This window comes from Armigeres subalbatus, chromosome 2, assembly GCF_024139115.2.
Source record: "Armigeres subalbatus isolate Guangzhou_Male chromosome 2, GZ_Asu_2, whole genome shotgun sequence".
In the NCBI taxonomy this organism is placed as follows: domain Eukaryota; kingdom Metazoa; phylum Arthropoda; class Insecta; order Diptera; family Culicidae; genus Armigeres; species Armigeres subalbatus.
Window position 1 is genome coordinate 312,672,127 of NC_085140.1, and position 16,849 is coordinate 312,688,975.

Consider the following 16,849-nt stretch of genomic DNA (forward strand, 5'->3'; position numbering starts at 1 on the left):
GGAATTTGGTGCACAATGCTGCACAATTTTGATGTTCCGTGCTGCACAAATTTGTTGTTCCGTCAATCATCGAAGCAAAGCTTGATGAAACATATTTTGGAAAAATACTTTTAATGACTATAACACCACTAGCGTTCTATTACTTATGCGGTAAAGGACCGTTTGGCTTAATACCATTCGGTCGAATGCCATTTGGCCGATGGCCACTAGGCCGAGAGTTGTTTGGCCGAATAAACAATTTGGTCGAACAGAGCATTAGGCCGAAAGTCATTTGTCCGAAAGGGGCTTATAGCTGAGTAGGTCATTTAGCCGAATAGGACATTTGGCCGAAAAGGACATTATGCTGAATAGGACATTTGGCTGAATAGGACATTTGGCCGAATAGGACATTTGGCCGAATATGCCATTAGGCTGAATAGTACATTTGGCCGAATAGAACATTTAGCCGAATAGGACATTTGGCCGGACAAGCATTTGGCCCATAAGGACATTTGGCCGAAAAGGACATTTGGCAGAAAAGGACATTTTGCCGAATAGGAAAGACGTCATTCCTCACGTCTCACTTCTTACAGTGAGTAGTAAGGCGTCTGACCTGTTCGGCCAAATGTCCTTTTCGGCCAAATGCCCTATTCGGCCAAATGTCCTTTTCAGCCAAATGTCCTATTAGGAAGAATGTCCTATTCAGCCTAATGTCCTTTTCAGATGTCCTATTCTGCTAAATTACCTATTCGGCCAAATGACTCATTCCGCCAGATGACCCGTTCGGCCAAATGACTTTCGGCCAGATGGGTTTCGGCCTAATGGTTTTCGACCAAACGACCCTTCCCCATTAAAATTATATACTTCTAAAAAGCATTTACAATCGTTACTCGAGAAGGCCTTATTTGAGAAATCCTACTTGGAAAAGAGAATAGAGTCAAGTGAAATGTACACATTTAACTTATTTCCCAGATTTCGTCGAATTGTGGTGAATTTAACCGAAATCTCAATAGCAGAACTGCTTGGCAATCATTTCCCCGATTTTTTTGTGATTTTTTATCTAATTGTCAAAACCACAAAAAAAACTGTAAAATTATTGGCCGAGCATTACTGCTCTTGTCATAAGACGAGTTTGTTCAACACCTTTTTAATGCCTCCATTTAATTGTACCTTGACAGATACGTATTTCGACCGCAACAGTAAGGTCGTCTTCAGTGTCTCAGTACGAAACACTGAAGACGACCTTACTGTTGAGGTCCAAATACGTATCTGTGAAGGTACAATTAAGTAGTGGAATTAAATGGGATTGTACAAACTCGTCATTCATTTATTTAGTCTACATCTAAACAGATAACACTGAATCAACAATTTGACGCCACAATACACGGTTCGAGGCCGCATCTCTCCATCCTCGGATACGCCCCACGCTCGCCAAGTCGTTCTGCACCTGGTCTGCCCATCTCGCTCGCTGCGCTCCACGTCGTCTCGTACCTGCCGGATCGGAAGCGAACACCATCTTTGCAGGGTTGCTGTCCGGCATTCTTGCAACATGCCCTATCCATCGTACCCTTCCGGCTTTAGCTACCTTCTGGATACTGGGTTCGCCGTAGAGCTGGGCGAGCTCATGGTTCATTCTTCGCCGCCACACACCGTCTTCTTGCACACCGCCAAAGATGGTCCTAAGCACCCGTCTCTCGAATACTCCGAGTGCTTGCAAGTCCTCCTCGAGCATTGTCCATGTTTCATGTCCGTAGAGGACTACCGGTCTTATTAACGTCTTGTACATGACACATTTGGTGCGGTGGCGAATCTTTTTCGACCGCAGTTTCTTCTGGAGCCCGTAGTAGGCCCGACTTCCACAGATGATGCGCCTTCGTATTTCACGACTAACGTTGTTGTCAGCCGTTAGCAAGGATCCGAGGTAGACGAATTCCTCGACCACCTCAAAGGTATCCCCGTCTATCGTAACACTGCTTCCCAGGCGGGCCCTGTCGCGCTCGGTTCCGCCCACAAGCATGTACTTTGTCTTTGACGCATTCACCACCAGTCCAACTTTTGTTGCTTCACGTTTCAGGCGGGTGTACAGTTCGGCCACCTTTGCAAATGTTCGGCCGACAATGTCCATGTCATCCGCGAAGCAAATAAATTGACTGGATCTGTTGAAAATCGTACCCCGGCTGTTACACCCGGCTCTCCGCATGACACCTTCTAGCGCAATGTTGAACAACAGGCACGAAAGTCCATCACCTTGTCTTAGTCCCCGGCGCGATTCGAACGAACTAGAGTGTTCGCCCGAGATCTTCACACAGTTTTGCACACCATCCACCGTTGCTTTGATCAGTCTGGTAAGCTTCCCTCGGGTACAAACTCGTCTTATGACAAATTGACAAGTGAAGACATTCCACTAAAAAGCTCAAAACAATTTTCTTAGCAGTTCTACTATAGAGATTTCGGTGAATTTACACCGAAATCTGTTTTTATTTTAAGTGTGATGAAAAATAATTTGTAGTTAATTACAAGACAATTCGAATGCGAGAGTGCAGGTTTGTTCTTTTTTGTTTGACGTAGAATGACGGTTCTGATGTGCGGGCGAGTAAACTAATAGAAAAGTGAAACCATCAGTGCAGCTGGGCGTAAGGTTTGGAAATCATGGTAAGCCTTTATTATAAAACTGTGAAATAAAAAATGCTGCTTTTCATCACTAAATGCACGCCAGAATCAAAAGAGTTGAATTTTGATTCAGGAAGTGTGAATAGACTTCAGATATCATTGTGATATGTGCGCGTAATAATTATTGTACTCGACTAAAGCTTCGGAATGCATCCGTTCTTGAAATGGACTATAGGAATTGCAATAGAGCTATCATCTTTTAGCTTCCGGATCTAAAATTCTTGCAATTATATAAATGAAATGGTTGCACGAATATTTTATCCATAATGCCACTGCCAGACAATGTGAGTTAGTTTGTAAAACATACAACAACAACAATCATAAGACAATTCGAATGCGAGACACTAAAGGAAGCGTTGGTGTCAAGACAACAGATAAAATACCACAAACTGTATTTTGTAACATATAAAATTCGACAGCTATCGCATGTTACAACTGGCTTAAATCCAAACTAATTTAGCTCCATTCTCCATCAGGTCATTTTCCAATGTTACGTGAATACTCGCTCCCTTACGGGGACACTGCCTGGTTCCGTTGCCAGTTGCTCTACCTACTGAACGTGAGGTGGAAATTCAGAACGGAGGAGAGACCTTACACTACGGCAAATCGCCATTGGACCGAGAATCTTGCCAAACATTGACGCAAAATTGGACGAGTAGCTTTTTTTCCCGCTGCTGCTACTGACTACTGCCACTGGTACATTGGGGTATTGCACGTTTGGACTCTTATCATACGCATTTTTTTTCCTGCGTTGCGCTGCGAGCATTCTGTTCAGATGAGTTGTTCGAAACAGAATGGAAAAAAAAAATTAAAACCCAGCACAATGAAGATCTACTTCCTCGGGTTTCTTCTGTTGGCTGGTTGCTGGTACCGGCAGCAGCAGTTGAAACCGGGAGCTACCGAAGGGGAACCATCGACGGCTGTGTGGAGCGTTATCATCATTTCATTTTTCTAAACACACCCCCACACCCCGTATTTCGAGCGGGAAATCGTTGGGGGTGCGTTATAGACTGGTTCGAAAGCTGAATGCTTTTCCAACAAATAATATTATTTAGATAAAATTTTCATTTTGACAAATGTTAAATTTGATTCTGACGAGTGTCTACATGTCACGAAAGTTCAGCACATAACGGACGAATCTTGATCGGTCTTATATTCCAACGGGATAAATTCGAACTCCATCGAAACCGGAGAATTGCGTAGGAGGTAAACGGTACCTGTACCACGCACGGTTCATGCTTCGCAGCAATCATTATTTCATTCTGGATATGAACGCCAAAAAAACAGTCTTCCACTTGCTCCGGCTTGCACGTTAACGATGAAAATGTGTACAGGAAAATTTGAATGATCGTTTGCAATAGGAAAAAACGAATTCGTTCGTTTTTTCTGCTTCTGGCTGCAGGGAAAAAAAATGGAAACAGAACTGGGGGAGTTGGGAAGAAGACCAAAAGGATTAATTCCATTTTTGTGATTTCAATTTCTCCTAAAGAATGAATTCATTATGCGATGGAGGCAACATGATGGCAAAATATGAGAGCTGGTTTTTGTCAGCTGTTAAAGCTTAATGCATGCCAGTATCTTATTGAAGGTGCCAAGTTGTATTCAATTTCGATATCATAATTGGTTTGAAATCACAATGTTTGGGTTTGAAAACAAAAGCTTTCGAACTGTGTTCCCTTGCCACATGAAACGAGTTTCAACATTTTGTTTTACAGTACGAAGCCTCAATGCTACTTAAAGGCAAAGGTGAAACCGAGGCTTTTTGTCGAACAATACCCGATAGAACCTATATCAACCTAAAAGCCTCGGGAACCTTACATGCGACATTTTATCCAATACACTGACGAAATTCATCACTGAAGTGGGGCGTCATGGTCATTCTTTCAAATCATTGGTTTTCCGAAACTATTCTGTTTCCCAAACAGCTGTGCAGAATTTGGGCCCGATTGGTTGCTTCCTTGCTTTCCGCATCGCGTTTGAAGTTTGTATGGACATTAAATTGGGAGAACGTATATTTTTGCATTTTTACTTCTAGAGGTTTTAGTTTATCGTAAACCAAGTGACACATTGCGTTAAAGCATAATCCAAAGTATGCCAAAAAATACCTTGCTAAAGAACGTTCGTTGCGGGGTTATTCGGAATCATTTCACAAAGTAAAAATTCCGACACGAAGGAAGATGGGATTTGCAACCTGACAACCATATGTGCTGACAGAAAATTTGATTTCTTGCATTTGATTTGAACAATCAATTTTCGAACCGTAATAGCATTTTTTGTACATTCTTTGGCAAAGTGTTTTGGCATTTGTCAAATTATATGCCAACGTATTGAGTCACGTGATTGACGATAAATTGAAGCCACTAAAAAAATAATGTAAAAAAGTACGTTTTCCCATACTTATTTTCATAAAAATTTAAAACACGATGCGGAAAGACAGGACGCAATTATTCAAGTCCATATTTTGCACCAATGGGGTCCCAAAATGATCCAGAAATCCTTAATCTCACTTGTTTTGATGAAGTTTGCGTTTTTCCATACAACTGTGCCCCTCATTGATCATCACGAATCTCAAAATCTACCTAGCAGGCTCACAATTCTATATATATTGAAAAGATTTTAAGAAAATTATTTCGAGCTTTTTAGTGGAATGTCTTCACTTGTCATAAGACGAGTTTGTAGCTTCCCACATTTCACCACTTGATTGTACCTTAACAGATACGTATTTCGACCTCAACAGTAAGGTCGTCTTCAGTGTCTCGTACTTGACTCTACGTCGAGTCAATGGAAAGGTACAAAAAGATTTCATGTTTCAAAAATTCCTTAACAATTTCTGCCAGGAATACTTGTCTACATTTCCTCAGCACTGTTTCAATAATACGTTCCTGTTTTATAACCTCCACAAACCTCAGTTCGAGCGCAAGGATGTTTGCTTTTGAGCGACATGAAAATTTCTCCATAATTTTGTTTAAAGGTGTTTTACGAGTTCCCCTAAAGCTTTCTGACCCTTAAGGTCACTCCTGACGGAATCCAAGTTTCGAAGTGCTCGCGTTTTCGGGGGCACACCACTCGATACGGAAGCAACGCATATCTGTCATTTTTGTTGATTTAGTTTTGCTGCGTCGCAGCATGCGTGAAAAAATAAAAATGACAGTTGTGCGTTTTGTGCGCAATTGTGACCAAAAGTTATGTTTGGTCGAAACAGTCGTATGCAGAACAGATCTTTTGGCCGATAAAGTCGTTTTGCCAAACAGGTCGTTGTATCCCCGTGGCGCTATTTAGGAGTGCTGGAAATGGTGATCAAAATTTGCCAAAATCTACTCTACAGGCAAAGATTTTTTTTTCGTTTGGTTTCGTTTCGCGCCTGACTCCTCAGACATTCCTCTTCAATTCTTACTTCTCATTTCTCACCTTTCACAGTGAGAAGTAACAAGTAAGAAATGAGAAGCGAGAACGAAGAAATTAGAATTGATTGGTAAAAAGACAATAGCAGCATAGTACAGCATAGTACAGCATAGTTACGGTGTACTTTGTAGATTGGACACTAGTGATGATACCCTATGGAGCTGGTTAACCAATTGAATCGGTTAGAGATGCAGAGAGATGATAGAGCACTGCGGAATCAAGAGCGGAAGCAGCAGATGCAAGCTCATGAACAGGAGCAGGAGCAACGTTTCCTCTAAAAACAACTTGAATTGGCTGACCTAGAACATGAGCTGCATTGACAAAGACAAGACACCCTGATAAAGCAGCAGCAGGAAGCAATATTGAAACGCCATATGGAACTGGAGCGCTTACGTCAGGAGAAGGACGACCAATTAAAATCGACTAGCATCCAGTGCGTGTCGGCACATCAACACATGCGTCAAATTTCGAGCGGGAAACAAATGCCGGAGGATTTTTCAAAAGTCACGAGACCGATTCTCGTCGATAATCGTAGAAATGCACGGACCCCATCCCAAGAAGACATCTGGTACGTTAGCGGTTTCTAACAACACTCGCTTCCTGTGCACGGTAACATCTCGAATCGTTTCAGTGGAAATCCGATGAGTGATGCTTTGCTAGGCGGTACTCAGTCGCATCCACATGACGTCAACCTCCAAGACCAGAACTTCTACGAACCTATGGATCAACACTCCCGTTGAATTGCGATCCGACTACGATTCAGTATATCAATTTTCCGGTACTCCATCTTCGATTAGGGCACCACCGATACATAATTTAGTACCTAATCCGTGCCCCCTAGTCTCGACTCCTCATGATTTGAACAACGTTTCATTTTCCCCAATAGAGTCTTACATCCCAACAGCTCGCAGCCAGACAGTAAAAGTAAGGAGCTACCAATTTTCACGGGTGATCCGGTTGACTGGCTTCTTTTTGTCAGCAGTTTTAACCATTCCACACAAGCTTGTGGCTACTCCGACTCCGAGAACCTACTCCGTCTTCAAAGATGCCTAAAGGGAAGTGCCAAGGAAGCGGTTAGTAGCTACCTGCTACATCCCTCTACGGTGGCACAAGTTTTGTCGACACTGCAGCTCCTATATGGTAGACCCGAGCAAATCGTTTGTTTCGGTTTGGTGGTGCAAAACTTGTGCGGGCATTTGAAAGCAATAGGATTGGATAACCACCTTTCGAATCCTGTTCTCCTGCAGGAATTCGTCGATAAGTTGCCGACTGCAAGTAAAATTTTACTGGGCGATATTTCAAAGTCAACTCCCATTGGTGGATCTGAGTGTATTTGGATCCTGTATGGCGAACGTCGTTACAGCCACTAGTAGTGTGATGCCATGGAATGGAGGAGTTCCTAAAGTAGTCCAAGGGGATCGAGCGAAGGTTAAGGACCGTGTGTATATCAGTGCACATACTAAACCAGAATCATTTGGAAGACAATGGGGAACCCCTGGAACATATAGAGACGCAGACTTGCCGAGATCGGATGCTACCAAAGGCTAAGAAATTTGAGCATAATGTCCTTCATGCAAAAATAAACAACATCCAATTGAAGCATGTGGACTGCTCAAAAGAATCTCCATGGCAAAGAAGAATAGTCTATGCGGTCGGTGTCTCGCGTTCCATATGCGGTAGCCGTGTAAGGACCAAGTTTCTGGAATAGATCGATGCCCAAAACGTCATCATCGACTTCTCCATGATAAAAGTTCTTCGGAACCGAAGCAGCTAGACACAGGGAAAAACGCTACAGTATCTATTCATCGTCGGCCGTTATCGTTCAACCTTATCAGAATAATTCCCGTGACTCTTTATGGACGAAAAGGAAAACTCGACACATACACATTTCTGGATGATGGGTCGTCTGTGTCACTGATAGATGACAAGCTAACTGACGTGCTCGGACTAGATGGTGTCGCCGAATCACTTTGTGTTCATTGGACTTGAGGAATCAAGTAGAACTATTCCAACACCCGGATGGTGTCGCTTGAAGTTTCGGGTGAAGGGAAAACCAAGCATCGTAGGTGTACAAGGTCGTAATCTTGGTCTGCCAGAGCAAACGATGAAGATCGACGAAAACCAAGCATCGTAGGTGTACAAGGTCGTAATCTTGGTCTACCAGAGCAAACGATGAAGATCGACGAATTAGCAAAGCAGTTTGCACACCTCCAAAATTTACCGGTTCGGGATTTGGAAGCTGCTTCCTCCGGTATTCTAATCGGTCACAACAGCGTGCATCTACTCGCATGCTTCAAGATAAGAGAAGGACGTGAATTGGGTTGGGTTGTCTATGGAAGCCGACGAGGGACCGAGATCACCTTTCCGCATAGGCAGATGTTAATTTGTACCAAACAAGTGGATCAAGATCTCCACGATTACGTTCGTAAGTTCTTAACTCTGGAAAGCCTAGGTGTCACAGTGGCCCCTTGTAGTGAAAGGAGTCGAGGAGCAACGAGCATTATCCATTCTCAATGGGTCAACTGTGCGAACGTTTAGCGGCCGTTTCGAAACAGCTTTGTTGTGGAAGTACGATAGCCTCGAATTTCCAGACAATAAGCTAATGGCCGTCAAGCGGATGGAATATCTTGAGCGACGACTACACAAAAACGCGAAATTGTATGACAATGTCCGGAATCAGATAAAGGAATACAAGGAGAAAGGCTATTCTCATAAAGCCACGTCAGAGGACTTTGATCCTCGCCGTACGTGGTATCTACCGTTGGGCGTGGTATTGAACTCCAAAAAAGCCTAACAAAGTCCGGTTGGTCTGGGATGCTGCTGCCACCGTCGATAGAGGGTCACTCAACACGATGCTGATGGAGGGCCTGACTTATTGACACTATAATTGCATGTGCTGTACCCTTTCCGTGAGCGAGGAGTGGCCATTGCAGCGGATGTGCAAGAAATGTTCCATCAACTGATAGTACGAAAAGAACACCGCAGCGCTCTGCTATATCTATGGCGGGATTCTACAGATTTTCCTGTGGACACGATGGTCATGGATGTGGCATATATTCAGAGCCTCGTGCTCTCCAACACAAACGCAGTTCGTGCAGAATTTGAATGCCACCGAACACGAGCCCCAGTATCCTAGAGCGGCACATACAGTCAAACATCGGCACTATGTTGACGACGAGAAAAGTGAGAAATGAGAAGTGAGACGTATCATTTCTCACTCATCATTCCGCATTTCTCACTTGTAATTTCTCACTACACATCTGATTTTTCTCAGTCAGGAATAAGAAATGAGAAGTGAGAAGTGACCCAAGCAGCACACATGTTGAGCACAAGGTTCTCTTACTTAAATTCGTTCAAATTCAGTCGCGTATGAGTTACATTAACCAAATCGGCCTGAATTATGCTGATAGGAGAGAAGTGAGACATCTCACTTCTCATTCATCTTTCATCATTTATCACTCCCGTTTCTCACTTGCTTTTCACAGTTAAAATTGAGGAATTAGGAATTGGAAGAAAGACTTCTCAATTCTCTTGGGAAGTGAGAATAGAAACATATTCTCCGTATAGTTCCTATTTCTTACTTCTCACTTTTAATTTCTCACTTTGCACTACTTATTAGTCAGAATTTTCGGTAATATTAGGTACCTGTTCGGTAAAATGGCATTTTCGGCCGAATGGTCCTGCTTCGTCCAGGGTGGGGCGCCCCTCCGTTGTGTTATTGTTTACGGTGATTCTCGGGGCGACGAATAAAGGAAACATTGGTTCAGACTGGACTATGAATTTATTACCTCCGATAGGCAGCGTAGCTCGGAGGTTACTATTGCGAAACTGTACGAGACATTTATTTTAAAGTCGAAAACAATACACCCAATACCAAATTAATGGGGACGTGCGCACAAACATTCAAATTTAAGTCTAATAAGATTAACTATGCACCAAATTGCCAACCGATATCTGCAAGACGTTCGGGCTGATGGCGCGATACACTCAAAACTAATCAAACGAATGAATAACAGCTATGCACGATGCTCTTCTTTGCGCTGTCCTCTTACTGCAAGCAAGCAGCAGAAACCGCGAAGACGACGATAAGTTGTGCGAACAGGTCCAAACGGCCATTTCGGCCAAATAATAAACAGAGCAAATAATATTTTCGGCCAAATGGCTAGTTCGACTGAACGACATTTTCGGTCGTATGTCCATTTCGGTCTAATGGTTATTTCGGCAAAATTACATATTCGATTTTCTGCCAAACAAAACAGAAATTGTGTTGCTTATAATGCAACTTTCTTTGGATAATCTTCCCGAACTATTTCTTTCTCGTGGTGCTCACGAAGACACAGAGGATTCCTTGGTATCTTGTAGCACTGAGGGTCGAATAAACTTCCTTTTCCTTACCCTAAATTGGCTGTGAGGACGTTCCTGATGACTTAGTAAATGGCAATACAGTTCATCAATCTTTTCCGAAAACTCAGGAGATGCTCCGGGTTGATTCCGTTGAAGTGAATAAAGCTCGATTCCCTTAACATCTGGTCGTAAGAAATCTGCTTTATCTCGGAATTGTTTTGATGAAATAGGATACTGAATGTTTTATTTTGCACTTTCAGGGATAAATATGAACAATTGAACAGTCTGATTTCCTTCTGTTCTGATGGTCAAATTTTAGCACTAGGTGTATTTTGCCCAATAAGGACTGTTCAGTTTATAAAGAGGACACTTTATATTGTCGATGTTTTTCAAACCATCAATCTTTTTCGAAATCTGTTTTCTTTTTGTTGAATATATTATCTGACCTTCTAGAAATGAAATCCAATTATCAACGAAACAATTCTAACTCAGTAATTTGGGATATTCATAACAATCTCAATTTATTGAATTTTCAACAGCTCCAACCGTTTATATTCCGTTTTCGGGCTGCCACAGGCTCTACTGTTTTTAGATATCAACAAATCATTGACAGTGTGTTTCTTTCCGATCTTCTTGATGATTTTGTTGACATGCCGATTTACAATTTTCTTACAAACTGTCAATTTTGCTTATAAAAAAATCTGTTGGGAAGCTTATGTTTACGCGAAATTCGAGAAGCTTTGACAATAGGCGCCATTTTGTTGGATTTAAACTGTTTTATCTCTTATCAAAAATTACAGTTGATTGACAGTGTATTATAATATACGAAAAAGCAAACTCCATCGAATTTGATCAATCTGACTGTATAATACCGTTATGCAAAAGTGTCCTCTTAATAAACTGAACAGTCCTTAGATCAAAATGTGCCAAAGCCATCTTTTACATAACCAAGGAAAGTCTGGCTATCAGGATCATCATCCAATGCTCAAATGATAATATCTTTCCAGAGTGCTCTTTGATTAGGGATAATATCTTTGCACAAGCAAAGATAATATCCTGTGCTCAGATGATATTGCAATGCCTGGAAGAAACTGAAGCCTAACATTCTTGTTTTTACATCCTACAAATCATCAAAGCAGTGGAAATTGGAGTCAATTTTTGCTACACCAGTTCCACTTTACAACCCGAAGAAAACCAAAAAAAAAAGAAAAGAAACAGAAACAATTTTTGCATCCACTCGTGTCACAAAACAACTTTCACAAACACCAAATGGAAGCCATTATTCTTAATTTTCATAACACACATTTTATCGCTACTGCTGATGCTGCTGCCAAGTGCTGTCACGTAGTTCTCGACGCCAAGCCGTCATCCACCACCGGCAGGACAGACTGGACATTATTAAATTTTAATCCTCTCGGCTCAATTATGTGAGGTGCTTGCCAACCATCCAACGATGTGATGACAGCATCACCCGACCGGCTAGAGCCCGCGCTCCAAGCTAGCGAACTCCCATCATATGTGATGGGAGCCACTTCGCATTCGAAAGCAAGCAGCAGTGACAGCCTACAGCACTGGGTCCTACTAATCAGCGAATGTTTGCCCGCGTAAATGAACTGAAACTGGAAGAGTTTCACCCTGGTTGAGCGAGTGCGGATTGCAGTACCGGTTGCTGAAGAAAAAAAAAAACAAATGCGCGACAAAAATTAATTTCCGCGATTGTCAACATTGAAAGGCATGCCTACATGCCTGGTGGCTGATGACGACCTGTACCAGCGAACCAGATCCAAATACCGAAAGCATTGCCAGTATTGTTCACAGGCCCATTCAAACCCCGCCTTCTATCATTACGGAACAGGAAAGCTTCGACGGCGAAAGGCAAAGAACGACGATACACATATGAAAATTCCTTTCAAACACACCACCGCGCGATGACAGTTTGTAGGATGCGTACTTGGAGAAGCAGCGCAAAAAAAACGAATTCGGTTCTGGGAGTCACGTCATCGAGGATGACGACAACGACTCCGAACCACGCATCGCAAACACAATAAAAATATAAAATAAATGTCTAATCCTTTGAAAATCCTTCCCGCGCGACGGCAGCATTGGAGTAGAATTTTTGGCGAAGGATTTCGCGAAATACCTACTTTCGCGTGAACCACCGGACGATTTGTACAGCACAAAAGGGGGTTTGGGAGCATTTCAAGCTAAATTTAACAGCCGGCTATACCGCTTCCAAGAGAAGCGGATGCCATTTCCCGGAAGGTAACGGGATAGGCTATTATCTTTGCGTCAAACTTCCTTGTCGTGGTCGTAGTCGGCGTTCCCGTCTGGACAGGATATGGCCGGTCATTGCGCTGTGACAGGTTTTGTGTGCGAGTAGCGCTTGACCGGCGGATAAATTTGACAAGTCCCCCTATGGTCGGATATCGGCTAACACAACAACTGGCTCGTACGGTAATTCAAGATTGTTTATGCAAATATTATGACTTCATACAGAGGACGGGAAACGAGATGGGTGGTAAAACTTTCCGACGAGTAGTACCCGAATAAGTTGGAAGTATTCAATAGAAATGACAAAACAGGAACTCACCTCCGCAGACTAACGTGACGTCTGTCAGCGTTGCCGAATCGAACAGATTGGAAAAGGCCGCCGCCAGGTTCGACGAGTAGTTGCTCCATTTGAGGCAGTACTGCTGCTGATCCATCTTGACGACCGACTTTGGCGAATTCAGCTTGACGGTTTTTGCGACGGGAACAATGCGAGATTATGGTACTGCTGCTGTGCTCTCCTGGTGACCCGTCACTCGTGATGGACTGTCGTGTTCTGGAATAGGGAGAGAGAGGAGGAGAGAATGAAAGTGGTGCGTTAGAAAATTTGAAAACAAATGGACAGCCATGCGTCTCCATCGTAAGCTAAACGCAATAAAAGAAATCGCTCTCTGCTCACATCAAAGAATGTTGCCTAACTGAGAGGTTTAGGAGAGAATAGTACAAAATGTATCTTTCAACATTTTTCGATATTCGATTAAGTTATATTTGTCCTTGATAATTGAAACAAATTAGGTTTCTGTGTATCACAATCAATTGCTTTTGACAAAAAATATTCGCGGGTAATAGTTTTGCATTCAATGGAACGTCCACCTAAAGTGTCTCGTAGCTAATTTTTGTTACACCATTGTCCCTCGGTGAAAAGCTTGATGCTCTTAACGACACCGTCGATGATCTCGTGTTCGATGCTGGAGTATTCGTCTGCAGGGTTCTCGCGGATGGTAACCACATCGACGTTTTCGTACAGCGTTCTGCAACCCTCTAAACTTCTATAGGGTCGTACATTTGCATAGAGATTGCCAAATTGAGTGAGCGATGACCCTTTTCAACCGCAGTAATCAGCTTTTGTTTTTAGATTCTTTCAATATTTATGACAAGCTAACAAGGGCCCACTATCCTACGATACGGTGTATAGTTAACTTTCTTCAGGAATTCAGAGACTGTGAATTGTTCAAGGAAAGGACGTTTGGCCAAATTCGATGGTCAACCGAAACGGTTATTAAACATAAACCGGTTTGACCGAAAATGTTATTTTTTCGAAAGGGACATACAATTCAACTGGTATTTTGTCCGCATAGGTCATTAGGCCGTACACGTCGTTCGGCCTAAATGGTCGTTTGACAGAAAGGGCCACTTGGCCGAACGGATCATACTGCAGAAAGGGCCATTTGACCGAAAATTAGAGGTATGCGCCGCCCTGACAGTTTTTGGCGTCACGCCACCACCGACATTTTTCATAGACTGGCCGCTATTGAGGATTTATCAGGCCGCTGATCTATAGTTTATCACTTAAGCTCAAAATTCCGGTAATCCCGGGAAAATTTCATAGAAATTTCTGAGGGGATTCCGGATTTTTCCGAGGAAATCCCAAAGAGTTTGACGGGAAAAATTCGAAGAAATTTCTGAGGATTTTCCGATTAGTTTCATGAGAAAATTCCGAAGAGTTTCCCGAGACATTTTTGAAGAGTTTCCTGAAGAAATTTCGAAGCTTTTCCCGAGGAAATTTTAGAGTCTTCAAAGGAATATCCCAAACGTTTCCAGAGGAAATTTAAAAACGTTTCGTTTCTCAATAAATTAACGAAATGTTTCCCGAAAAACTTCCGAAAAGTTTCGTGAGAAAATGTCTAACAGTTTTCCGAGGAAGTTTCGAAGCTTTTCCCGAAATTCTGAAAAGTTTCAAAAAATCCGGAGCTTTTGTGTGATATTTGTGTTTTTTTTTTCAGTGTAAGAGTTCATCATGTCTTCTCAAGAGATTCCCGAGAAAATTCCGAAGAGTTTCTCGAATATCTTCTAGAAAAAAATTCCAAGGAAAATCCGAAGGGCTTTCCGAAGAAATTTCAAAGTGAGTCTTCCGAAATATTTTCGAAGAATTTCAAAAAAAAAATCGAAGATTTACTCGAGGAATTTCAGAAAAGTTTTAAGAAATATTTGAAAAGTTTCGTGAGAAAAATCCAAAAAATCAAAACATTTAAAAAAAATCCTTAAAAATTCTAAGAGCTTCTCCACCAGGTAGTCATAACAAAATTATATCACAATTATATGACCATGTCTTACAAATAACAATATATGCAACAATTTTGCCATGAATTTCCTGCCCCGGACGAAGAACAGAAAATTTCATGATTGCCATAACAAGACTTTAACAAAATGTGATTAATTAATACGAATAGCAACACTTGTAACACAGCAAGTGATCACTTTGTTCTTTTCAATAACGTGATTTGAAATAAATTGAGTTATTTTCTTTACTTTACATAATTATTTTATTTGATATTTGATATTTGATGGGCTACAGCTCTTCAATGAACCTTCGCCGAATGGAATATCCTTCTCCACTGGACTCGATCCTAGGTCAATCGCTTCCAGTCGCCCTGAACGTTGAGTACCCTCAAATCATCTTCAACTGCAAGAAGCCACCGTGTACGCGGCCTTCCACGAAGCCTGCGGCCTCTTCCGGGTTCTCTACTAAATATTATCTTCGCTTGACGTTCTTCCGGCATACGAACAACGTGTTCAGCCCACCGTAGTCTGCCGTGTTGTACAAGCTTAACAATATCCAGCCTTTTATACACCTGGTACAACTCGTGATTCATGCGACGCCGCCAGAACGTTATTTCAGAGTCGTGGACCTGACGACCAATACTGCATTTAAATAAGTATCTAGCGACGTCACTTTACATAACTCATCGAGCTATATTTTTGTTAAAACCAGAAGGAATTTTGTAACATTTTTTTGTTATTTTAAATATTGACGGAACATGTTTTATAACAACTTCTGATATGAAAAATTGCGGTAACAAAATAACAAGTCCTGATAAACATCTGTTACCATCTACTAGTCTGGTCCCAGAGAAATTTTCGACAGGCCAAAATAAAAACTACCCCGAATAAATTGAAACTATCGTTCAAAAAATATATGAATTTGGCAATAAAGAAATCAGAAATCAATCAATAAATATTGAATTTCCCCAAATAATGCAAAATTATATTAACAATTAAGAGTTTTCCACTAAACAAAAATAAATTAGCACTTCTTAAATCAAAAATAGCCATTAAAAAAAGAATTTTTCATAACGAAATCAAAATGTTCCATTGAAACAAAAATAAATTGGCAAATTTTCATAAATAAATATAAATATATAAATAATATTAGCAAGAAACCATTACAAAATTTTCGCAAAAAATAGAAAAAAAAAACACTTTTCTGCTTTTTGTATTTTTTATGGAATTTTTTTGTGGAAAATTCTTCTTCCATAAATGCAATTTTTGCTTTAAAAAGTGCTAATCAATTTTGTTTCGTGGAAAATTCTTAATTGTTTATGGAATTTCTGCATTATTTAGGGAAATTTTATATTTATTTATTGCTTATGCCATGATTTCTTTATTGGAATATTCCTGATTCGTTATGGGAAATTTTTAATTCTTTATGGGAATTTTATTTTGTTGCCTTTCCGAAAAGTATCTTGAAAAATTTACTAAGAGTTTTACGAGGAAATTCCGAATAGTTTCCTGAAAAATTGTCGAGGAGTTCTCCGAGGAAAGTTTGAAGCGTTTCCCAAAGAAATCCCGAGGAGTTTCTCTAACAAATTCCGAAGAAATTTCCGGAAATATTTTTGAAGAGTTTCCTAAGGCAATTCTGAATAGATTTCCGCGGAGAATACGAAATGCTTCCCCAGGAAATTCCAAAAATTCCCCAAAGAAATTCCGAAGAGTTTTGCGAGAAATGTCCAAAAAGTTTTCAAAAGAAATTTCAAAGCGTTTCTCGGGAAGAGTTTTGCAAGGAAATTTTCGGAATTTTTCGTTAGAATTCAATATTTTGTGGAAAATTTTGCAGTGGAAGCTGGAAATGAATTTCAAGGGGAACTGCATGGCCTGAATAAAGAATCCTTGGAAAAAATAAAAAAAA

The 16,849-nt window shown here is 41.2% G+C and overlaps 1 protein-coding gene across 6 annotated transcripts in view; it reads right to left on the bottom strand.

The window, feature by feature from the left end:
- LOC134212592 (zinc finger protein chinmo) overlaps nucleotides 1-16,849 on the bottom strand; it is a 271,941-nt gene that overhangs the window by 74,051 nt on the left and 181,041 nt on the right. For all 6 annotated transcript variants that reach the window (XM_062690585.1, XM_062690590.1, XM_062690588.1 and 3 more), the window contains one exon: nucleotides 12,986-13,219. In XM_062690585.1, the coding sequence (XP_062546569.1) occupies nucleotides 12,986-13,100 (115 nt within the window). In that variant the 5' untranslated portion in view covers nucleotides 13,101-13,219. The remainder of the gene's footprint in view (nucleotides 1-12,985; nucleotides 13,220-16,849) is intronic.